Source organism: Mus pahari, chromosome 6, assembly GCF_900095145.1.
Source record: "Mus pahari chromosome 6, PAHARI_EIJ_v1.1, whole genome shotgun sequence".
Taxonomy (NCBI): domain Eukaryota; kingdom Metazoa; phylum Chordata; class Mammalia; order Rodentia; family Muridae; genus Mus; species Mus pahari.
Genome location: NC_034595.1, coordinates 83767441 through 83791313, shown reverse-complemented (window position 1 = coordinate 83791313; position 23873 = coordinate 83767441). Strand labels below are relative to the sequence as shown.

Genomic DNA, 23873 nt, shown 5'->3' with positions numbered 1-23873 from the left:
AGGGAGGGAGGGAGGGAGGGAGGAAGGAAGGAAGGAAGGAAGGAAGGAAGGAAGGAAGGAAGGAAGGAGCTCTAACATGACCTCATGCCATTTCTGTTAGAATATGAGCTAACTCACGGCTGGTAGGTGAGCCTCACTCAGTTGGGCTGGGACGGGCTGAGAGCAGTCATGGACTCATCCTGAAAACTGCTGTTTTTTTGTTCTTCAGGGCAGGGAAACCGCCACCCGGCCTTCATCTGGATGTCGTGAAAGGAGACAAGCTAATTGAGGTACTGAAGCACACAGTTCTAAAGGTTTCCCCGCTGTGACTCACTTCCCAGCAATGTTACTTCCCTTCTGGGCTTTTTAAGACAGGGTCGGCCCAGGTATCCTGGAGCTCCCTACATAGAGCAGCCTGGCCTTGAACTCAGCAAGGATTGATTGCCTCTGCCTCCTAGTGCAGGCTAGCACGCCTGTCTCATCTTCCTGACCTCTTTTTTGTTTTTACTCCCCCTGTTAAAAGCTCATAGGGACTGGGGATGGAGCTCTGTAATAGAGTGGCTGCCGAGCATTGGATTTATTCTTCGGCATGCAACACTCCCACGGCTACTCAGCTTTTCATTACTCCTCTCCCCTTACAAATGAAGATTTTTTTAACAGGTCATAGGCCCAAGGCACCCACACAAACTGGAAATCCACTGATTTGGAGTTTCTGGAATGCATAGTTCATATTAACTAAAGAAGGTTATGCTATAGATTGAGTTTAACATTTCAGCGGCTTCTGTGAGATTCAGGGTAGTGTGGACAGGAGGGCACTTGTCGAAAAAGAACATGAAATGGAACTAAAATTCATTCAGTGAAACTAAGGGGAGAGGCCCAGCTCTGGTGCCACGTGCAGAGGCAGGCCAGTACCTGACTTGGTGACCATAAAAGGGCTGTACGTTAGGATCCTGTCTAAAAAAACTTAAGGAGAGACAGAATCACACACATACATAATTATAGTTAGGTATGGTAAAGGAAATGTTTAATAGAATTCCAGCCTTTATGGGAAGCTTCTAGAGTCACACCAGATTTCAGGGTACAGTGACTGGGTATTTTGTTTGACTGGTTTTGAGATAGGGTCTTACTCTATAGCCCTGGTTGGCCTGGAACTCACAGTGATCCACCTGCCTCTCCTTCCCAAGGGCTGGATGTTCTTTTATATTTGAGATAGATTTCCTGTATTGGCCTTGAACTCACTGTGTAGCCATAGCTGGTTTTGACTTTTAATGATAATCCTACTTCCATCTCCCAAATGCTGAGATTGTGTGAGTCACCATATCTGACTTATTTATGTTAAGATATATAATTATTTACCAAGAAAAAGAGAGTAAGCCCACTGATTTCATAATTAGAAATTAAGTTCGGGGCTGGTAAGATGGCTCGGCGGGTAAGAGCACCCGACTGCTCTTCCAAAGGTGCAGAGTTCAAATCCCAGCAACCACATGGTGGCTCAAACCATCCTTAACGAGATCTGACTCCCTCTTCTGGAGTGTCTGAAGACAGCTACAGTGTACTTACATATAATAAATAAATAAAATCTTTTAAAAAAGAAAAGAAAAGAAATTAAGTTTGAAGCTGTTATTGATTATAATTATTTTTCCTTGGTGCATTCAATAAAAAAAATGACATTTTACAGATGGTAACTTGAAAAGTAAGGGGTTGTTTTGGGGTTGTGGCAGAAGAAATGCACAGTCTCACACAGCTCCTTTGTCATGGGTTCTTTTATGAAAAATAGAAAAATCCAAAACTCAAATAATTATTCAAGGAAATACTTAAAAATATCCTGAAACCTCTTTCACTACAGGTGGTTCCATAGATAGAAAAAAAAATTATTGTTGCTACACACAGAATAGTGTGATATTTGAAGACTTCTAGAGATCTACTTTGTGGGCTGGGGAGATGTCTCAACATGTAGAAGGCTTGCTCTACGAGCCTGACAACTTGAATTGGATCCCTGGGACCCGTGTAAACATGGAAGACAGGAACCAACTATACACACTTACCCCTTGGCTTCTACTGCCTGCTTCCTCCAATGCACACAGACACAAAAAAAAATAATAGCAAATTAAGTTAAAAGATGAAATCAACTTTGTTATTAGACTTTAGTAAATCTTTAATTTGCAACAAGAGTAAATAGGCAGAGGCCCAGTGATAACATTGCGTTCCTTCATGGGAGATGTATCTTTTCAAAGTTCCTTTACCTTATTCAATGTCCTCTGGTTACTGGTCTCCATCTGCTGCTGATGTTCTTGTATCTCAGTTTTTCTACAAATGCTGAATTGCAGAACATTGTCAAGTTATAATTTTTAGATATCACCATAATAGCTCTTAAAGGAGTGGGCCTGAAGTGTGTGTGTCCATGTGTGTATGTATGTGTGTGCATATGTTCACGAGTTGTATTTAACTAATTAATGAATTAATTTTGTTTTTTTGAGACAGGGTTTCTTTGTGTAGCCCTGGCTGTCCTGGAACTCACTCTGTAGACCAGGCTGGCCTTGACATGAGTTGTATTTATTTTGCAATGTTAGTGATCAGACAAGGGTCTCATGCATTCTAGTTAAGTGTGATACTGCTTAGCTAGAACCCTTAGCCTGCCTAGGTGTATTGAAGGATTTAGATTTGACCAGCACTTGATACTAACCGAGCTATCTGTATCCTTGTCTTGTTTAAAGACTTGTGATATGCTGTGGTAGTTGGGTTGCAGAAGTGCGATATTAAAGTAAAAGCCATGAGTCTTTTAGGCCCAGTGTGTAAAGACACATTCTGAGTTATAACTCAGAGGCACATTTGGATAGTATCAGCCGTAGCTAGCCATAGGTCACAGCCTTGTGAACCAGAAGAACAAGGCACAGTTCATTCTCTTTTTCTTATATTTCCTTAATTCTAAGAGGTATTATTTTCATTTAACTTCCCTTTTAACGTTTCTGTGCTTGGGGTGCTGTTGATGGTGAATGTGTGCCTGTGACATGAGAGCCCTTTCTCTTTTTCCTTAATGTAATCTCTGACACATCTTTATAAATAAGAATATGAGTGGAAAGTGCGGTGAGATAAACCTGCATGCGTGCTTCCTTACAAGACAGTGCTATGCTTCACGCCCTGCCACTAATTCTAAAGCAATGTTGCCTTAATAAGTGGGGCTTTTGTTCTGTTTTTTGAGACAAGGTCTCATAATGTAGCCCTGACTGGCCTACAGTATATGGAGATCAGGCTAGCTCTGAGCGAGTTCCCCAGTCACCGCTTTGAGATAGGGTCTTTAGGCTGTCTATGAAGCCCAGGTGGGCCTTGGATCCACAATGGTCTTCCAGTCTCAGCCTCCAAAGTGCTTGGATTATAGGTAGCAGCTACTTCACCAGGCTTCCCATGTCTTCTTAGGAATAGGAATCTTTTTGCTTTGGTTTGTTTTGCAGGGTGGGGAGGTGTGTTTTTGACACAAGGTCCCAGAAGTTCATCTCTGGCTACCATCCTCCTGCTTCTGCTACCTGAATGCTGGGGTTCCAGGTGTGCACAGCCACTGCCTACCTAATCCATGTTTTAAAGTGTAACATTGGGGTGACTAATTGGCTGTCAGGCCATTGCCAAATCCGGGTCTCCTTGAAATGAGCTGTAGCAGCAGCAGGTATCTCCTGTCTGATAGGGAGTCCACAGAGTGACCCCAGCTGCTTGAATTGATTGAATCTTAAAGTTAAGCTTGGCAGAACTCAGGTATGTGCTTTCATGGGGCAGGGGAAGAATATGAATACTCAAAATATTTATTCCTAGATGGTTTATATTTTAGTACAAGTGGATTATGAAATTATATAATGTGGTTAAAAATGCTCAAACTTGGGGTCTGGAGAAATGGGTCAGCAATTGAGAGCCCTTCCTGTTTGTCCAGAGGACCTGAGTTCAGTTTCTTGCACCACAGCTTTGAACCACCTGTAACTCCATATCCAGGGGATCAGATGCCCTCTCCTGGCCTCCACAGGTACCTTCTCACATGACATACATTGCACACAAACACACTTTTTTTTTTTTTTTTTTAAGACTAGGTCCCACTATGTACCTCTGGCCTGGAACTCACTCTGTAGACCTGTGTAGCCTTAAACTCAGAGATCTGCCTGCCTCTGCCCTGGAAGTAAAGGCGCGTACTATTGTTCCTGACCTTTTTTTTTTTTTTTTTTTTGAGGCAGGGTTTCTCTCTGTGTTGCCCTGACTGTCCTGGAACTTACTCTGTAGACCAGGCTGGCCTCGAACTCAGAAATCCACCTGCCTCTGCCTCCCAAGTGCTGGGATTAAAGGCGTGCGCCACCACGCCCGGCTTGTTCGAGACATTTTTAAATGCTCAGGTTTAACTGGACCTTGTGCTACTTGCATGAAATCTCAGCACCTGGTAGGTAGAGGCAGGAGGGTCAGAAGTTCAAGGCCATCCCAAGCTCTGTAGCTTGTTTGTGGCTAACCTGGAATATAGGAAGTCTTGGTTTTAAAAAAGAAAAGAATTTTAAACTGTAAACTCATATAAATTTGAACTGTATTTATTTTAAAGAAATTATTATCATGGGAGTGGTATGTCTCAGTATTATATCGCTACAACTGGAAGGACTGTCAACTGTAGGGGCTTGTCCCCACCAGTGATGCAGTGTAAAGCCCATGGCAAGTGTGTAGCAGGTAAGGGCACAGCAGTTGTTGCTGCTGACAGTGCGTGAGATTTGAGGACACTAATGTGTATATCCAGTGGAGAGCCTCTCCCTGGGCACTGCCTGCTGGAGTTTACAGGGGAGGGGACAGGGGACAGCTCTTGATTTCTAACCTGATGCTGATGTCACGTTAGATCCTTTCTGAGCTTTTGTGCTAGCTTTTCTGGGAAGTTTTGTTTTGGTGGTGGTGTTGATGGTGCTGCTGCTGGTGGTTGTGTGTGTGTGTGTGTGTGTGTATATGTNTGTGTGTGTGTGTACGTGTGTGTCTGTCTGTCTGTCTTAGAACAGGGCCTTACTATGTGCAACTCAGGCTAACCTTGAACTTGGCATCATCTTGCCTTAACATCTGAAGTTCCTTTTTTATTTTGTTTTTGTTTTTTCCAAGACGGGGTTTCTCTGCATAGTTGTAGCTGCCCTGGAACTTGTAGGCCAGGCTGGCTTCAAACTCTACCTGCTTGGGATTAAAGGCACGCAGTACCATGCTTGCCTTGAAGTTCTAAAACAAAAGTGCCATCATTACTGGTTTCTCAGGGATTTTAGGAATCTAGGGTGGAGTGTGAGCTAGAGCTTATAAGACCTTGTATTTAAAGGGAAAAGACAACATGTTGAATGGGGTCCTCAGGTGCTAGACCACTAACATTGGACTAGAATTAGGAAAGGGTTCGTAACAATTCCCCCAGTATCCTTCATCTGCTGACTGGTTTAAAACCTTCTATGACAACAGTAACTTGTTATACAGCATGATTCAGCCCAGAGTACACTTTCTTCTTCTGCCCTTCTTACTCACTTGCTAATCAAATAATCTTTTTTTTTTTTTTTACTTTATGTATATGAGTATTTTGCCTACATTTTATGTGTACTATGTGCATGCCTGATAGAGGCCAGAAGGAACACACCTGGAACTAGAGTTTCAAACAGTAATGAGACACCTTGTGAGTTCTGGGGATCAGAACCTGGGCAGCCAGTGCTCCTAACCCTGGTGCCATCTCTCCAAACTTCTTTCTTTGTTTTTCCTTTGAGATGGAGCCTTTCTTTATACCTTGACTGTCCTGGAACTCACTGTATAGACCAGGCTGGCCTCTAACTCTGAGAACCACCCCCACTTTGGCCTCCTGAGTGCTAGAAAGCTATCCTTCCAGCAAGGTATGGTGGCCCAAGCATTTAATCCCTTTGCTTAAGAGGCAGAGGCAGAGGCAGGGGGATCTCTGTGAGTTTAAGGCCAGCCTAGTCTATCTATATAGAGTGCCAGGCCAGTTAGAGTTACATTTTTTGGCAGGGGTTGGGGGTGGTTCGAGACAGGGTTTCTCTGTGTAGTCCTGGCTGTCCTGGAACTCACTCTGTAGACCAGGCTGGCCTCAAACTCAGAAATCTGCCTCCCTCTGCCTCCCTAGTGCTGGGATTAAAGACCAGACCTGCGTCACCACTGCCTGGCGAGCTGCATTTAAAAAAAAGAAAAAATTCTAAGAATTCTTACCTCATAGGGAGAGGCTACTTGCATCTGATAGAATTAAGAGCAGTTTTTATTTTGTTTGTTTTGTTTATTTTTTTCATACCAGCACTATACAGTGGAAAATAATATTTAGAGAGATGTAATTTAATTCCCTGTCAAACAGTGTTAGCTTAGTAAACTGCTGTTTGGGTACATACAGGTGGGCTGTACATAGAGCGTTCATGAGGTAAGTTCATGCCACTGACTTGAAGGGGTACATAGAAATGCACAGGCTGGGCTGGTGAGATGGCTCAGTGGGTAAGAGCACCCAAGTGCTCTTCCGAAGGTCCAGAGTTCAAATCCCAGCAACCACATGGTGGCTCATAACCATCCGTAACAAGATCTGACGCCCTCTTCTGGAGTGTCTGAAGACAGCTACAGTGTACTTACATATAATAAATAAATAAATCTTTTTAAAAAAAGAAATGCACAGGCAGTTTTTTGCTGCTCACTAGCCCAGATCCCAGTTCTTCATCTGACAGTCCATTGCCCTGGGGAAGATTTCAGTGGCATGCTTGGAACTGGGTGAATAATGTCCCCTAGGAGCCAGGAGTGAACTAATGGAATAGCATGCTATTAGCCTTAGCTAGAAGGAGGAAGAATGCATGCTGGCTGTGTAGGAGCTGGTGTGTGTCACATGTAAATGATATTTGGATCTTATTATGGTTAGAAGCTTGTATGGGAAAGACTGGGGCAGTTTGCTGGGGGAACTGCCTATAGTGATCTTACTAGACCCCAGAACTTAAAAGGATAATGAGAGATGCTTTTCCTGATTTCCAGAAAAGCAGTGGTAGCTATTCAAGTCCCTCTGCTTACATGATTGGAAGTTTTTACTAAGCTTGCTTGCATTAAAAGTGAAGTAATATTTCATACTCATTTAGAAGCTGATTATTGATGAGAAGAAGTATTACTTATTTGGGAGGAACCCCGATCTCTGTGACTTCACCATCGACCACCAGTCTTGCTCCCGAGTTCACGCAGCACTGGTGTACCACAAGCACCTGAAGAGAGTTTTCTTGATAGACCTCAACAGTAGTAAGTACCCAGCCCCTGTATCCTGTCATCCATGGGATGGACATGCTATTTGGGTCTTGGTTTGGGGAGTTGTTTTTTTTTTTAATCATCTCATCTTTACTTCTGAGTTAGCTATTCTCCTGCAATAGTTGACTGAGGAAGAAAGATAGTTTGGGGGATTCTTCTGGGAGACACTTATACAGAGAGAATAAAATACCATAGAAGACCTCGGGATACTGATGTTCAAGTCCTCGTAAGGCTGGGTGATCCAGTTTAAGCTGAAGTCATGAGTAGAGTCGTTAGTATGCAGTAATCATGATGTTTACAAAATGGTTGTTTTGAGCAACATTTATTATTTACAATAGGTTATTTATACCAGATACACTTTGCTTAAACTGAGTTGCAACAATTTAATATCATAAGTACACTGAAATAAATAAGGTTTTAAAGTTTGCCTAAAATAATCTACAGAAATGCAGTTGAGACTGGACTGTGGACCGCTACAGTTTGCTTTTGCCATGATAAATAGAGTAAAACACACGGTCGCACTTCCTCTGCTCTCCAGGTTAGTCTTCTCCCCCTCCCCCCTAAGCAACACACACCGACATAATATAGCCCCGTCTGATTATGTACAGACTGGGTGAGCTTTGACTTACAGGCACTTACCTCTTCTTTCCATTTCATAATGTGCAGAAATGCTGATGTGGAAGCATTCAGAATCCCTGGTAGGATTTTGGCTTGCATTGGCATTGACATTGCATCTGTGTTGGCCAATCTCTGCTGTCCTGGAGAAAAACTAAAGCATAATGCCACCAGACCAGCAGTGTTCATGGTCCTTAGAGTTGGAGCTAGAGTGGGCAGCCCACAACTGATGTGTGCCTCATGCCTTGGAGATCATGGCTTCTGCTAGGTTGAAGCCATTTCTGTTGGACCCAGAATGGAGCCAAGCCTTTCTGGCAACAGAGAACAGGCAATCCTGTTCATGTGGAGAGCAGTGGATTTGAAGGTGTGTAACAAATCCACAGCATGCATGCTGTACTGTGAGACAGGATATAGTGGACCCAGTGGCATAGCATCTTTACATTGTTTTTGTTTTTCTGCATACATAGTGACACCTGTTTATATTCCCGGCACTCAGGAAGATGAGGCAGGAGAATTGTGAGTTCAGTCAGTCTGGTTGACATAATTTGTTTGACTCCAAACTGGCTACATAGTAAGTTGGAAGCTGGCCCTAACTATGTAGTGAGACTCTGACTCAGAAACCAAGGGCTGGGTTGTAGCTCAATGGTGGGGTGCTTGCCTAGGATGGGCAAAACCCTAGGGTTGGCCTTAGTACTATAAAAGAAAAAAAGAAACAAGAAAGGTGCTTCTGTATCTATGATCCTGACTATGACATTTATTATTAAAACTGACAATCAGAGAGGCAAACTTGATGTGCTGTGGGAGCTGCCTGACTTCCTGCAAGGGTCGGGGCGATGTCCACTTCTAGAGCACTGGCCGCCTCCCCTTACACTTCAGACTTGCTTTTGCAGCGCATGGCACTTTCTTGGGTCACATTCGGCTGGAACCTCACAAGCCTCAACAGATTCCCATCGATTCTACGGTCTCATTTGGCGCATCCACGAGGGCATACACTCTGCGAGAGAAGCCTCAGACATTACCATCGGCTGTGAAAGGGGATGAGAAGATGGGCGGAGAGGATGATGAACTTAAGGGCTTGTTGGGACTTCCTGAAGAGGAGACCGAGCTGGATGTAATTCTATGTCATTGTCTTTTGTGATCCTTGCTTTTGCAGGATGGAGCTGTTCTCCCTAATTTGAAATGACAGTGCTATAGCATCAGGAGGCTCAGTCTAGTTATAAGCCCTCAATGGTGTGTCCAGGAGACCGTGTGCTGCTTCACTGGCTGGTAGAGACTGAGACTTATTTTATTTTGTTTTACATTTTATTTATTTAGTTTATGTGTTTGAATGTTTTTGCTTGCGTGTGTGTGTGTGTGTGTGTGTGTGTGTGTGTGTGTGTGTGTGTTCAGAATATGGCATTAGGTACCCTGAAACTACATATAGTTGTGAGCTACCATGTGGCTCTAGAAATCAAACACAGGTCCTCTGGAAGAGCAGCCAGTGTGCTCTTAGGTGCTGAGCCATCTCTGCAGCCAGTTTGCTCCATTCTTCATGACTGTGTTGAGCTTCACTGTGCAGTGCGGCTGTCACTCGGCACGTTTCCTGCATTCCATCTTTACATCTCTAGTGAACATGTTGGGAATTCAGCCAGCTGTGTCAGGAGAGTCTCTGTGACAATATAACTTCTTAACGACATTCATATTGCAGTAGGTATTAGAAATTCTCATTAGCTATGATCTAGCACTGTCTGTGGGAGACTGCCTTGGCATCTGAGAATCTACATATTTTGATATCCACGGGGAGTCCCTGAAAGTGCACACACACACACACAGGGGTAGGGGGCAGGCACGCCTTGGATTCCCATGGAACACTATAATGTCCATCCTCACAGAAAGGTCTCTTGAGAAACACTAGCTTACCAAGCCAACATTTTCATCCATTTAGTCTTTTTGGTACTGATCAGACAACCCAGGGATCTTTTAAAAAACTAGACTTCTTTGGAACTGAAGAGATGGCTCAGTGGTTAAGTTCACAGGCTGCTGTTCCAGAGGGGGCCCTGGTTGATCTCCAGCAACCACATGGATCTGGGGTAATTTTCAAGGCCAGCTACTGAGGAACATTGAGTTGTCGTTTCCTGCAGAAGCAGCCCACATCTAGGCCGCAGTGCTCACTGTGTTTCCCTCCAGGCTCAGTGCCTCCCTGTCTTTCCGGTCAGTGTGTTAGCTCCTCCCGGGGTGTCAGAGTATCGCAAGCTGCAGTGCAGGCTGGAACAAGTCCAGCGCATTGAGAAGAAGCAGGAAGCAGTGCTAAGGCCACATTAATCATGAGGTGGATGGATGGGTGACTGTGAATGGAACTGGAGCCAGATGTAGGACAGAGTCTGCCAAAAAGTAAATGCAGTGAGGGTGTCCTTAGGAGTTTCAAAGGAGACAGTCAGAGGTGGTGGCTTACTGTGACCTCAGCACTGCAGACAGTGAGGCAGGAGAAACCAGTCTAGTCTACATAGAGCTTGTCTGTCTTTACCCCACCACTATCACCACCAGACACGTACACACACCACACATAGCATTCACAGGGACACACACATGAGCAGAGAGAGAGAGAGACAGACGGACCGACCAACCAGGATGGTTTTAAAAGCCAGCCTCTCAGAAGCATTCAGTTTTTGTTCTCATTTTTCTGCTGCTTTAGAGTAAATCTTAGTATTCCTTTCAATAAATTCTCCGTTAATTCTTGGTATAGAGTCATGCTAGTGTCCTGTCCCTTCAAAGCAAGGACAGTAAGCAGCCGTATCTCATTTCAAGGATGACCTGTTCTTGCTCCCAGCCTTTCATCTCCTTTTCAACTCGTGGCCAGTGAGGATGTTCTGTGTTCTTTCTTTCTTTATTTTTTTAAAGATTTATTTATGCCAGGCGTGGTGGCACACGCCTTTAATCCCAGTACTCAGGAGGCAGAGGCAGGAGGATTTTTGAGTTTGAGGCCAGCCTGGTCTACAAAGTGAGTTCTAGGACAGCCAGGACTACACAGAGAAACCCTGTCTCAAAAAACAAAAAACAAGAAAAAAAGATTTATTTATTATATGTAAGTACACTGTAGCTGTCTTCAGATCCACCAGAAGAGAGCATCAGATCCCATTATAGATGGTTGTGAACCACCAGTGGTTGCTGGAATTTGAACTCAGGATTTTTTTTTTTTTTTTTTTTTTGGTTTTTCGAGACAGGGTTTCTCTGTTTAGCCCTGGCTGTCCTGGAACTCACTTTGTAGACCAGGCTGGCCTCGAACTCAGAAATCCGCCTGCCTCTGCCTCCCGAGTGCTGGGATTAAAGGCATGCACCACCACGCCCGGCTAGGATTTTTTTTAAGAGCAGTCAGTGTTCTTAACCAATGGGCCATCTCTCCAGCCCTGTGTTCTCTGTATTAATAGTCTTAATTAGGATAGTGTGGGTTCTTTGACTGCAGAAGGCTGTCTGCTGACCTTGGGAGATCAGAGTAAGCCCCAAATGGCTTTTTGCACATTATTTGGTATTTTCTCCATGAAACTCCCTATGTATTAATTCTGGTCTTTCCTGTGTGAACATTGACTTAGAACCTGACAGAGTTCAACACTGCCCACAACAAGCGGATTTCAACCCTCACTATTGAGGAGGGGAATCTGGACATTCAGAGACCAAAGAGGAAGAGGAAGAACTCGAGGGTGACCTTCAGTGAGGATGATGAGATCATCAACCCAGGTGAGAGAGAGAGAGAGAGAGAGAGAGAGAGAGAGAGAGAGAGAAACGAACGCTGCCTGGACCTGAGGAGTGAACACGGCCTCCAGAAACTAGGCCAGCTCATGGGGGGCAGATGTGAACGTTTGTGTTTCAGGCTGGTTGGGTTACTGTGCTTGTGTTTTGAGCTCCTGTGACATTTCAAGTGCTCTGATAGATGGTTACCCAGAATGGCAGCTCGTGCTTAGTGTGCAGATGCTGTGTAAGTAACTGTCAATTTCTGTGAAAGATCTCCACTGATAGTCAGGCCATGGTAGGCTGTGGGGCAGGAAATGACCAATGGCTTTGGGGGTTTTACTTAATTTACAACATGGGCCAACGGGGTATGTAGAAACCAGTCAAATGTAATTTAAAACTTGCATTAAGAGAAAGTTGGGGATAGTCCCCCCAGTTACCAGTTTGCAGAGTAGAACTCTTCCAGGCGTGTTGTACAGCCTGAGTGACCTGCTGAGCCCTGCTTCTCAGCCATGTGTAGAATCCTCTGGATGCTAGGGTAGAAGAGGACAGGGACAGAGCACAGCTCCAATAGGCCAAAACCAGGGCCTGTGGGTACCAGGGAGTAAAACAGAAAAAACAGCAAGTCTAAGGCTTGGCCCCTTACCTTCCTTGATGGGCACTCCCTTTGGAGAGAAGCTAAATGTTCTCTAGGGTGTTAGTGCATGTCATAGGCCATGACAAGAAACTGCTTTAATGGGCCACTCAGACCCTCAGGTGAGAGCTGGTACTGTCAAGCCCTGGCTCTGAGTTCTAAATCTGATGAGCAAGCAGGAGTGTGTGGTCGCAGCCCCTGTCGGGAGCACTGTATGACGTGCATCACTGTGTGAGATAGTGATGTCTGCTGCTTGAGCTGCCTTGCTCTGTTCCTCCGGTACTTGGTGCTGTTGGAGTGTTGGGATCCGTAACATTAGCTGGATCTCCTGTGTGAGCTGGCTGAGTATTTGCTGTCTGGCCTGATGACCCATATTCTCCCAACCTTGCTCTGTCTCTGCAGAGGACGTGGATCCTTCTGTTGGTCGATTCCGGAACATGGTGCAGACTGCAGTTGTTCCAGTCAAGGTAGGTAGCACCCTTTGAGAGCATTTGAGATGTCATATGGCCTGGTCTCCAAACCCTGCTTAGGATGTAACTCAGCTGTAGTGCATACAGTTAGAAAGTCCTGGCTTTGATCCCTAGCAATGCAAAAACAAAAAGGGAGAAAAACCCCTGTGATGTATAGGTGAATGTTAATCTGTTTGTAATTTTAAAGCACATTCTCTGCTTCTCTCCCTATAAAGAATTTTATCTTTTTCTTTTGTATGTATGAGTGTTTTGACTGCATGTATGTGTACATACATGTCTGGTGCCTTAGGATGCTTGAAGGGGTCATTGGATTCCTTGGAACTGTTGTGTATTGCTGTATGTGTGTATGCATGCATGTAGGAAGTAGAAACTGTCGATGCTCTGATTGAACCTGGGTCCTCTGAAGGAGCGGCCGGTGCTCTCAGCTGCTGAGCCATCTTCCCAGCCCTCTTCTCCCATTTTTCATTCTCTGGGAATACCCTTCCCCTTACCTATGTCTCAGAAACCCAGGAATACTGCAGAAGGACTTGAGGTGGCCAACCAGAATACCGTGTACTAACCACTTGCTCTAGTGGCATAGTTCCCTTCCCTAAGGGTGCAGAGGGCCACCTTCCTTTTGCCTTCTCTGCTGGCTCAGGATAAAAGAAAAGCATTAACATGTGGCTTTTGCCATGTCCTCTTAAATTGTTGTTATACCTTTTTAAAGATTTATTTTCTTGTTTTGTGTGTGTTTCCCTGCACTGCATGTATGTATGTATGTATGTATGTATGTATGTATGTATGTATGTATGTGTATGTGAATGTGTATGTATATGTAGGATGTGTGTGCCTAGTGCCTTCAGATGTCAGAAGAGGTTGTCTGATCCCTTGGAACTGGAGTTACACAGAGATGATTGTGAATTGTCATGTGGGTGCTGGGAGCTGAACCTGGGTCCTTTACAGACAACAGGTGCTTTTAACTACTGAGCTCTGTCCTCGGCCCTAGCCATGCCCTTCCCTTATGCACAGGGTGTCTAGATCCTGGATCAGGTAGCTTAGGAATGGAGAAGTAGAGATTACCAGGGTGCCCTGACTTGGCATAGTGAACTTCCTGGTGGGTAGAACTGCCTGAAGGTGGTACATTGTCTCTCCCAGTGACAAGATGCCTGTTACAGAGGTGCCCAGAGTTGTTGCAAGAAGCTAATTATCAGTGATGGGGGCAAGTTCAGTTTTTTAGTCTTTAGAATGCAGTCATCTCTAATGCCTATAAGAAATGGGTTCTAGACAACATTCTCAGCCAGGTACCACAACCCACAGATGCTCTGCTGAGTCAAGGAAGGACATCCCTGTGTATAACCTGTGACCTTGTCCAGGAAGGCTCTTCTTTGAGGTGCTGAGGACAGAACCCAGGGCCTTGTGTCCTCTAGACAAATGTGCCTCCACTTACATTGTTCCCAGCTCTTATTCACACTTTAAGTGTCTCCAAGTACCTTTCCCCCCCAAGACAGGGTTTCTCTGTGTATCCCTGGCTGTCCTGGAACTTGCTCTGTAGACCAGGCTGCCCTTAAACTCAGGGATTCACCTGTGTCTGCCTCCCCAGTGCTAGGATTAAAAGTGTGTGTGATACCATTGCCTGGCTAAGTTACTCTTAATACTACATGGTAAGCCTCTGTAAGAGTTGTTTGGCTAGGCTAGAGGTAGAGCTCAGCTGTAGAGCATTTAGGCTCAGTCCAGCAGTCCAGAAATAAATTAATATATTATTATACTTTATTGTATAAGTAATATTGAGAAGAAAGGGGAAAAATGATTATATATTTCTAGGACAGATGTTTCTTTCCCCATCTGTCCATCCACAAATCTAAATTGGCAAGATTTCTTATTTCCGCTTCGTCTTTAAACAATGAAACTCTAGGAACTTACTTTCTTTGCTTTCTTTTCTTTCTTTGTTTCTTTCTTTCATTTTTTTAAGGATGATTTATTTATTTTAAGTATGTGAGTACACTGTAGCTGTCTTCAGACACACCAGAAATGGGCATCAGATCCCATTACAGGTGGTTGTGAGCCACCATGTGGTTGTTGGAATTTGAACTCAGGACCTCTGGAAGAACAGTCAGTGCTCTTAACCACTGAGCCATCTCACCAGTCTCCACAAATGATTATTTAAATCATTGTTTAAATGTTAAAGACATTTGTTGTTTAAAAATTGGGTACTCGGGCTGGAGAGATGGCTCAGTGGTTAAGAACACTGACTGCTCTTCCGAAGGTCCTGAGTTCAAATCCCAGCAACCACATGGTGGTTCACAACCATCTGTAATGAGATCTGACGCCCTCTTTTGGTGCATCTGAGGACAGCTACAGTGTACTTATATATAATAATAAATAAATCATTAAAAAAAAAAATTGGGTACTCAAAGCCAGGCAGGTGTGATGGCCACACGTTTAGAAGTCCAAGACCAGCTGGTACACATGACTTCCACTGCAACCAGAGCTGTGTAAAGAGACCCTGCCTCAAAAAAGGGGGGGGGGATGCACATAGCTGGGTTAGTTCCCAGCTAGTTAGAAGGTGGAGACAGGAGGATTGCTTGGTTCACAAGTTCAAAACTATAGTACATAGTGCCAATTGGATGAGCATCACGGTGACTTCCTGGGCACAGTGACTGAGTTTACCTGAGGAGAGGTAAGGCAGCCTACTCGGAGGTCAGAGCTGACTCTGAGGTCAGAGCTGAGGGGCAGTGAGGTCAGTCAGGCCCGTGGATGGCCGCTGTGGTACAGCGAACCTGTGTTTCTCATTTACAATTCTCAAAAGCCAGGCTTTCAACTTCAAGACTTGAGAGACAGGCAGATCTCTGAGTTGGAGGCCAGCCTGGTTTACACAGTGTGTTCTAGGACAGCCAAGGCTGTGTTAGAGAGACTCTGCCTTAGATTAAAAAGAGCAGTTGTTGGGATGGCATCTGACCCTGAGATTTCAGAAATGGGCTTGGCTGCATGGTGGGATTTTCCCCAGATGTTAGCTTTCTACAGCTAGGATAGAGAAACATCAGCCTCATCTCATGTCCTTTCTGTTTTTTCTCCTCCCTGTGGCAAACCCCAGAAGAAGCGGATGGAGGGCTCTGGCTCTCTGGGCCTGGAGGAGTCGGGGAGCAGGCGCATGCAGAACTTTGCCTTCAGTGGAGGACTATATGGGGGCCTGCCCCCCACACATAGTGAAACGGGCTCCCAGCCGCATGGCATTCATGGGACAGCACTCATTGGTGGCTTGCCCATGCCGTACCCGAACCTCGCCCCTGATGTGGACTTGACTCCTGTTGTGCCGTCAGCAGTGACCATAAATCCCACACCAAACCCTGCAGTCTATAACCCTGAAGCTGTAAATGAACCCAAGAAGAAGAAATACGCGAAGGAGGCTTGGCCGGGCAAGAAGCCCACACCTTCCTTACTGATTTGATATTTTGGTTATGGAGAGGGTGGGGAGGGGGGTGGAGGGGTGACAAGGGGAGCTACTGAACTAGGGAGAAAACTTTCCATGTGTGCAGTATTGTCTTTCAGAAAGTCTCCTGAGGTCCTAACCACGTAATACTGAGACCGGGGGTGGGGCTAAAGTACCAGTAAAGACCGATTCAGAACACTTGACTGTAGAGAGAGGCTTCCCAGGCCCTTCTGAGCAGACTGTCCTGGCACGTCCCTGTACCACCTGTTAGGACTGTTCTGTGAAGTCACTCGAGGGAGGCTGTGAGAGGCTGGGAGCCTCATTAGTTAGTACTCCCTTCCCAGGGAGACCCAGGTAACAGTGGGTACCAGGGTAGCCATGGATACCAGGTTGGTCACCACAGTAACGAATGTCCTCTTGTGCCTGTGGTTTTGAGGTCTAATAGGCCATTCTATGTCCTGTCTGGTGGCATGAAGCCATTTTGAGTTTCACTCATCTGTAGCCATTGCCACAGGACAAGCTAATGGGTTTGTACTTTATTGTTGGACTTCACCTATGTTTCTCGTCCACACTGAAAACTCATTTAGTTCGAGTGAGTGCAGCCTCCTCCCTGTGGCTTCACTGTTGGTGTGTGCCCTTAGGCAGTTCCTGGTGAACAGGAAGACTATACTGCGAGGAGCAGGTGTGAGGAGAACACGCTCAATTGTTCATTTGGAGGATCCCCCTCCCCTGACCCCCCTCACCCCCTTCCATGGAGAGTTCTGGTTCTTCAGATCTCCAGAATAGACCTGGCTAACAGGAGACAAGGTAGGAACCATTGTACGAGCTTTGTACAGATTTGTACATTTGTGTAATAGGCCTTTTCTGCTTTAAGTGTAGCTTTTTACCTGTAACCTTTATTACACTGTAAATTAAATGTAACTTTTGTCAATTGGGTGCAGTCTTGAGTCTTGTTGCCAGAGACACTTGTCAGACCCAGGACAGTTGTCCTGAGAATTGATGCCCTGCCCCTGTTAATTACCACAAATAAAATCAGCCCCTAAAGAATAAACAAAGTTATCATTAGAGATCTAATCCCCATGCTGAGAGCCCAGGGCTCTAGTCTGAAGAGGTTGCTCCTTCTGAGGTGTGGCGACACTAAGGCTGGTGTCTCCTGGAGTCTCATTCATGGTGCAGAGGCATATGGCTCTCTAGGAAGGGACCAAGTTTCAGTCGTACAGGTGAACTCAGCATTTGGGGACTGAGGACAGAAGGACCAGGGGCTCATTGTCATCCTTGGTTTCATAGAGAGTTCAGGGCCAGCTGGGGCAACACAAACCCTCAACAACAAACCCAACTTCTAAAGAGTAGAGATCTAGAAAAGATTGACTTTGCCAGTTTACACAGGCAAGTCCTCTCATGAAGATGAAAAGCCTTAGGATCTGCAGTCACCCACTGCTCCTACATCCTGTGGAGCCATTCACAGCACATCTACTTTGCTAAGGAGAATTGGCTGAGATCTGTAGCTGCTTGGGCGAGGGAGGTCCTCTAAATTGTCTATTGCTGCCACTCTATTGTGCCTGGCTTCAGCTCAGTTTTCTCTCCTGTTTTGGAGTTTAAAAATATCCACTGTCTTTAACCCTACTCAGGAGGCAGAGGCAGGGCCATCCCAGAGTCAGCCTGGTTTACTGAGAACAGTTGGGGTTACACAGAAACTGTCTCGAAAATGAATAAAAACTAGTGGATTTGGCTAAAGAAATGTCTTGGGTTAAAAGTGCTTGCTGTTCTTGCAGAGAACCCCAGTTCTGTTCCCAGTACAGTTACAACCTAATTGTAATTCCAGGAAATCAAAAGTCCTCTTGACTGCAAGAGCACCCATACACATTTTGCAAAAGGATCCAGAGTTGTCTCAGTAAAGTGCCTGGCACACAAGTACATGAATCTAAGTCCAAACCCCTTGTACTGAACTATGTCATAGGCAGATGACCCCTAGCATTGGGAGGGAGTGGGAGGCAGGGACGGGTATACTCCCAGAGCTAGTTGGCCGTCCTGTCAAGCCAAATCCAAAAATTCTGTGCACTGTGAGAGACTTCTCAGAAAACCAGTTGGAGAGTAATGGAGGGATATGTGCACACACCCTCAAAAAGTACTTAAACCACAGCTGGGTGTGATAGTGCGTGTCTGTAATTCCAGCGCTTGATAGGCGGAGGCAGGAGGATCATGAGCTCCAGCCAGTCCTCAATGTCATGATCTATCCTGGGATAGGTGAGACCTTGTTTTAGACAAGCCAGAAAGTGGCCGTGCTAAACTCCTGTCTATCTGGAAAGCTCTGATAGAGCTCGGAAAGCCCATCAAGACTTAGAAAGTCAACATGGTTTCCGGATGACATTCTAGCCAAGCACTGAAGAATTGTACCCAGAAGAGGAGGATCAAGGTTTTCCAGGTAGAGGAACTGCTGTGAGAGCCATCAAAAGGGGAACAGAGGCATGGTTGGTCGCTGGAGGGGAGCAGAGACCACCACACAAGGGTCTCCTCCCTGCTAGTTAAAAAATTCAGCTGGATATGGTGGCGCACGCCTGAAATTTCAACATGGGGGGGTCTGAGTTGGGAGGATTGCAAGTTCCAGGCTAACCCGGACTACATAGCAAGACTGACTCAAAAAGGAGGGCCAGGAGGCTCGGGTAGGGCACTGCTGCCCACACCTGGGGATGGGAATTCCATCCCTGAAATCTACTGCACACAGCTGTCCTCTGACCTCCAACTGCATGTAGTGCTATAAACACTCAGGCACATGTGTACAAGCAAACATACATATATGTAAACATACATACATATATACATACACGCTTGGGAGGCAGAGGCAGGCAGATCTCTAAAGAGTTCAAGGCCAGCCTGATCTACATAATACATTATAAATTCCTCAAAGCTAAAACAGTGTCTCAAAAAATTTTTTTTATTTTTTTGTTTTGTTTGTTTGTTTGCTTGTTTGTTTATTTTTCAAGACGGGGATTCTCTGTAGCCCTAGCTGGCCTCCAACTTCCTCTATAGACCAGGGAGGCCTCAAACTCAAGAGATCTGCCTGCCTCTGCCTCCCAAGTGCTGGGATTAAAGGCATGTGCCACCACCGTCCAGCTCAAAGTTTTCCTAAAGAGTATAAAAGGCATTCTCAGATTTTTTGGAAGATCCAGAAAAGGATGTGCACATGTCACCTCACCCACACCCACCTCCTCCCAGGGATTTCAGGTGGGGCAGTGACTACTTGTGCTAGAATGAGACCCTGAAGACAAGTAAGGCTGGCCCTGGCCTCGGGGAGTCTCTCCCAAGTAAGAGACAGGCAGATGTTCTAGGTCCTCCCCACATCTGTCTGTCGAAAATTTAGATATTAGTCCAACTATTGAGAAAAAGGAAAGAATATTTTATATTCTTTCTGGCAGAGGGGTGTGAGTTTCTGCCTGCAGCAAAACTCACTTTAATCCGGTCTGGGTTCATCCTGAGAGGCGGGCTGGCCTGAAATGGAATATGCAAGAGAAATTTGGAAGCCAGGACAAATATATTCTGATCGAGGCTTGAAGTTTAATGTAGGAACTCAGTTTATATTGTGTGGGAAAAAAACCCCAGTCCCCAACCCCCAGTCTTTGAAGGCACAGGTGAATGTCCGTGGGTGGGTCCAAAGGATGTTGTCTTCTGGGACAAATGGTCTTCTCAGCAGAGCAGCTCTGGTGGATCTGAAGGTTACTGCCAGTGGATCTTAGCGCCTGCCGGGGTCTGGGCTTGAAGAACAGTGATTAGTGTAAACAGTAAGGTAGGCTTGGCGGATAACTGCAGGTGGTCCAGAGGCGACAGAGAGCTGGGAGACCCCAACAGAGGGGGAAGAAACAATGTAGCTGTAAACTCTCCCAAAGCGGGTGACACTTGCTGTCACCAAGAAGTGGAGGAAGGGACTTCACTCTGCAGAAGCAATGATAGGACACAGTGGATGTGAGCCCTGGCGTGTAGTGGGTGGGAAGGTCTAGTGGCCTGTGTCCTAAAGGGAGCTAGCTGTACTGGGGCTGGGTGCAGATCCAGCTATCACCAGCAGGAGGGGCTCTGTGCTTACCATTGGAGCCACTCGGCAAGCATCCAGGTTGTGCACCCTGCAGAGAATGCTCTCTGTGGCTTTGTCTCCAGCAGCCCCAAGGGAGGACAGCAGTGTCTCCACTTTACAGAACTCAAGGCTTAGTGCACACAGCCCACGGTGATAGTTACCACAGCACAGGCAGTTCCTGGCTGCTGCCGCTGCTCCCACTGCTGCGGTTACCGCCACTGCCCTTTGTATTCCCAGGACAGGAGACAGTCTAGGATTTTTTGTTCCCTTCCTTATTTTTTAAAAAAGATTATCGTGTTGGTTGTGTGCATGGTGGAGAAAGTGTTGTGTGTGCACAAGTGCAGTGCCTGCAGAGGCCAGAAGAGGGCAATAGCTTCCTTAGAGCTGGAGGTACAGGTGTTTGGAAGCACAGACGAGCTCTTAACCGCTGAGCCATCTCTCCAGCGCCCTTTCCGATTTTTTTCTCATCGCCATCGCCTACCCATCTGTCTCCATCTCTGGGCCTTTTGGTGGTGGGTGAAACTTTCAAGTACTGAGTCTGCGCTTGGGCCAGGTGTGGCTTTGGGATGCTCTCCGATGGGACAAGGGTACTGCCAGGAAGGGCAGGTGAGATGTTTAAAACGACCATCAAAAGGCTCTCCAGGCACTCCTTGCCACACCCTGCCCACTGCAGCGGCTCTGTTGGCGGCTTCTGCTCTAACCTGCTGTTGATACCATGCAGTGCTGACATCCATGCCTGCCTATTTTCTGGTTCATCCACAGCAACAGTATTGTCTGTGGGGACCTGGAAATGTAGCTTAGTAGCTGGAGAGGTTGCTTAGGATGTATGAAGCTCCATTTCCCGGCACCACATACACCAGATGTTGGAGCATGTACCTTTTTTTTTTTTTTTTTTTTTTGTTTTGTTTTTTTGTTTTTGTGGTGCTTTTTTTTTTTTTTTTTTTTAGACGTATTTATGTATATGAGTGCTCTATTTGCATGTATGCCTATATGGTAGAAAATGACATCAGATCTCATTCTGGATGGTTGTAAGCCACCATGTGGTTGCTGGAACTTGAACTCAGGACCTCTGGAAGAGCAGCCAGTGCTCTTAACTGCTGAGCCATCTCTCCAGCCCCGGTAGCATATAACTTTAATGCTAGCTTTTGGGGAGTGAGGATAGAAGAATCAGGAGTTCAGAGATGGAGAGATGGCTCAGAGGTTAAGAGTACTGACTGCACTTCCAGAGGTCCTGAGTTCAAGTCCCATCTACCACATGGAGGTTCACAATCATCTATAATGAGATCTGGTACCCTCTTCTGGCATGCAGGGATATGCAGTCAGAACACTGTGTACATAGTAAATAGATAAATAAATCTGAAGGAGCAGGAGGGGGAGTTCAAAGCAATCCTGGGCTATGAAATAAGCTCCAGATCTGCCTAAACTACATAAAAATCCCATCTCAAAAAGGGTGGGCATTAACCTACAATGCAGGGAAACAAAGTAAAAGTGTCTTGACTTGACTCAAAAAAAAAAAAAAAAAAAAAAAGCTGGGCATGGTGGCGCAGGCCTTTAATCCCAGCACTTGGGAGGCAGAGGCAGGCAGATTTCTGAGTTCGAGACTAGCCTGGTCTACAAAGTGAGTTCCAGGACAGCCAGGGCTACACAGAGAAACCCTGTCTTGGAAAGCCGGGGGGGGGGGGGGAGGGTGTCTTGACTCTAAGTCCTTAGCAACTACCTCAGTTCGTGCCCACTTCTCTGCTCCACTGTGCCCTCCAGGTCTTCCCCCGACCCCATGCCCCAGGGAATCTTCTGTAGTCCCACTATGGCTCAGTTGGTCACATCTGGGTCCCTGCTGAGAGTGCTCTGAAGTCCTTCCATCTTCCTCAGTGAAAGGCAACCTAGTGGTTTACAAGCTCCATGTCTTCCTCAGGACTTCACCCGTCAACCCCCAGTCTTCTGTTTCTCCCCTCGGATTCACTCTCCTGTGTGGGTTACCTGGATTCCGCTGGTGCTCCAACGCTTAAAGCCAGGCTCCTTCCCATGCCCTGTGGATAGAACTTGCTTCAAAATGTCAAATCGTCCCTTGGCTTTCTGTCTCCAAGGGACAAAGAAAGAAGCAGCCTCCATTTCCAGGAAGCAATGTGGGTTGTCTCCAGCTGACCAGAAGCCATTTGACTGTGTAACAGGGCCCCAGACCTTAGTATGCTGTAAGACCTTAGCACAACTGACTCCATGATGGAAGTCCCATTCAGGCTGTAAATCTCAGCAGGGAGAAAGTACCACGGACAAAATGAAAACACAGCTCTACAACCACATGGTGGCTCACAACCATCTGTAATGAGATCTGACTCCCTCTTCTGGTGTGTCTGAAGACAGCTGTAGTGTACTTACATATAATAAATAAATACATCTTGAAAACACAGCTCTAATCCATCGAAGTCCGTATGGTTCTGGGAAAGTCTCTAAACCTACTAACCTTGATTTTTGTTTTTTGTTTGTTTTGTTTTGGGCTTCTGGAGTTCTGCTTCTGGCTAACTGTTCTTGCTAACTGAAGTGCATCAACCTAGAACATGGTTTATGTGCTTAAAAGCTCATCCTGAGGCTATACAGAGAAATCCTGTCTCGAAAAACCAATAATAATAATAATTATTATTATAATTAAAAAAAAAAAAAGCTCATCCTGAGAAAGGCTCAGTGCTACACAGGGATCCCGAACACTTGATGTAGTTGATGCTGGCTAGTAAAGACTATTGGCTCAAACCCATGTTTTAGCAGTCTTCTCTGGTGACTACCTCACAACGCCAAAGGCAAGCACACTGGTAAGATTGTTTTTGTTTGTTTGTTTGCTTGCTTTATATATTTGATACAAGCCAGAGGAAGAGGAAATCCCATCTGAGAGCACACCTTCACTCGATCAGCCATAGGTAACCCCGGGGCATTTTTCTTGATTAACAGTTGATGTGCCAGCTCTGAGGGGGCAAACTGTCAAGAAGCAGTGGTTCTCACTGGCCTCTGCTGCAGTCCCTGTCTGCCCTGACTTCACTCAGTGATAGACTAAAAGCTATAAGATGAAATAAACCCTTTCCCCCTCAAGTTGCTTCTGGTCTTGATGTTTTATCACAGTAACAGAAAAGTAGTGAATACCACAGGCAAGGCCACTCTGACTGTGATAGGTACCCACAGGACTACCCTGTGACATCTGAACACAGGCAAGACATGAACGTTGTGTGTTGGGGACCAGATGGACTAGAGTTGCCTTCTTGGTATAAATCCTGACTCTGGATAAAGTCTAGGAGAACTATCCTACATGATAAAGCAGGACCACAGGAAAGGGACATTCTGAAGGAAGAACTCATACAAATAAGGTCAACAAGCTCATTTGCTCAACCTCTGCTGGTGATGCAATGTCTATTGGCTAGCTGAACTATGTAAAAAGTAGTGGGAACATTTTTTGCTTTCAAGATAGGGTCTCACAATGTAGCTCTGACTGTAGGGAACTGGCTATGAAAAGCAGGTTGGCCTCAAAGTCAGAACTCCTCCTGCCTCTGACTTCCAAATGAGTGCTGGGATCATAGGCATGCCCCTCTGTGACTCACCAAAACCTTGCCTAGACTACATGGTTCACTTTTGAAAGTGGGCCCACAGACTTTTGTCTGTGTTTACCATGATTGTGATCCTCCTTTTCAGACCCCTTCATGCTGATGGTTGTTTTGGTCATGACACCTAAGCAAACTTAGTAGGCTCCCCAGACCTTAGCACGACTGATTCCATAATCAA

At 45.7% G+C, this 23873-nt stretch overlaps 1 protein-coding gene and 1 non-coding gene across 2 annotated transcripts in view; both read left to right on the top strand.

Moving 5' to 3' along the window:
* Positions 1-16987, top strand: part of Ppp1r8 (protein phosphatase 1 regulatory subunit 8) — a 19238-nt gene extending 2251 nt beyond the window's left edge. The window contains exons 2-7 of the mRNA XM_021200298.1: positions 209-269; positions 7065-7218; positions 8730-8950; positions 11406-11550; positions 12578-12642; positions 15716-16987. Of these exons, the coding sequence (XP_021055957.1) occupies positions 209-269; positions 7065-7218; positions 8730-8950; positions 11406-11550; positions 12578-12642; positions 15716-16069 (1000 nt within the window). The 3' untranslated portion in view covers positions 16070-16987. The remainder of the gene's footprint in view (positions 1-208; positions 270-7064; positions 7219-8729; positions 8951-11405; positions 11551-12577; positions 12643-15715) is intronic.
* LOC115064307 lies at positions 2646-2810 on the top strand. The gene has a single exon (XR_003844149.1).
* Positions 16988-23873: the final 6886 nt, after the last annotated feature.